The sequence below is a fragment of the Helianthus annuus genome, chromosome 8 (assembly GCF_002127325.2).
Source record: "Helianthus annuus cultivar XRQ/B chromosome 8, HanXRQr2.0-SUNRISE, whole genome shotgun sequence".
Lineage (NCBI taxonomy): Eukaryota > Viridiplantae > Streptophyta > Magnoliopsida > Asterales > Asteraceae > Helianthus > Helianthus annuus.
Genome location: NC_035440.2, coordinates 151,469,251 through 151,470,003, shown reverse-complemented (window position 1 = coordinate 151,470,003; position 753 = coordinate 151,469,251). Strand labels below are relative to the sequence as shown.

Below are 753 nucleotides of genomic sequence, written 5' to 3'. Positions count from 1 at the left end.
TTATAACATGACATTTTTCTCTTTATTACTTACTAACTTAATAATCTTTCATGCCTAATTATAAGATTTTAGATTTTGTTAAAATGCTACAAATCTTATAAATGATAAAATTTCATGTCTACCATTTCTTTTCGCTAAAGTATTTCGATTAAACATTATGACATGTCATACAAAAATTTGGGATGTTACAACTCGTCACATAAGAAATTCGGGGTGTTACAAACAGCCAACAAAAAACCAAAGAAAACTACCAAGCCCAAACAACGACAATCACAAAAATAAACAACTAGACTACAAACACTAGCCCGTGTCGATATCCATAGTCTTCACTTGCATCTTCCATCTCTCCAGCTGCAACGGGTTCTTGGATCTCCTTCCCGCCCTAAAAGTTATCAATTTAAGTCTCACCGTCTGTAGTACAATATCCGCAATTTTGGAAGAAGACCGATTGTTTTGAGAGAAAAGCCTGTTATTTCTCTCTTGCCAGACAAAGTAAGCAGCTGCCGCCACCACTAGTTTACTAACAATGGTTTCTGCGCTCTTGGAACTAGCTCTTTGTTCAAACCATGCCATAATTGAGCCCCAACTAGCATCAACACTATCCATGTATGCCATGTATTTAACCTTGTTCCAAACTTGCGTCGCAAAGGAACACTGGAAAAACAAATGATCACGAGAATCTTTATTATATCTACAAAGCGGGCAACACATAAGATTAAGGTTGGTAGCACTTCCCACGTCCCAAATACCCAT

At 37.1% G+C, this 753-nt stretch overlaps 1 protein-coding gene across 1 annotated transcript; it reads right to left on the bottom strand.

Moving 5' to 3' along the window:
• Nucleotides 1–300: 300 nt before the first annotated feature.
• LOC110875937 lies at nt 301–753 on the bottom strand. The gene has a single exon (XM_022124129.1). It carries the CDS (start codon nt 751–753, stop codon nt 301–303), a length of 453 nt encoding a protein of 150 aa, XP_021979821.1.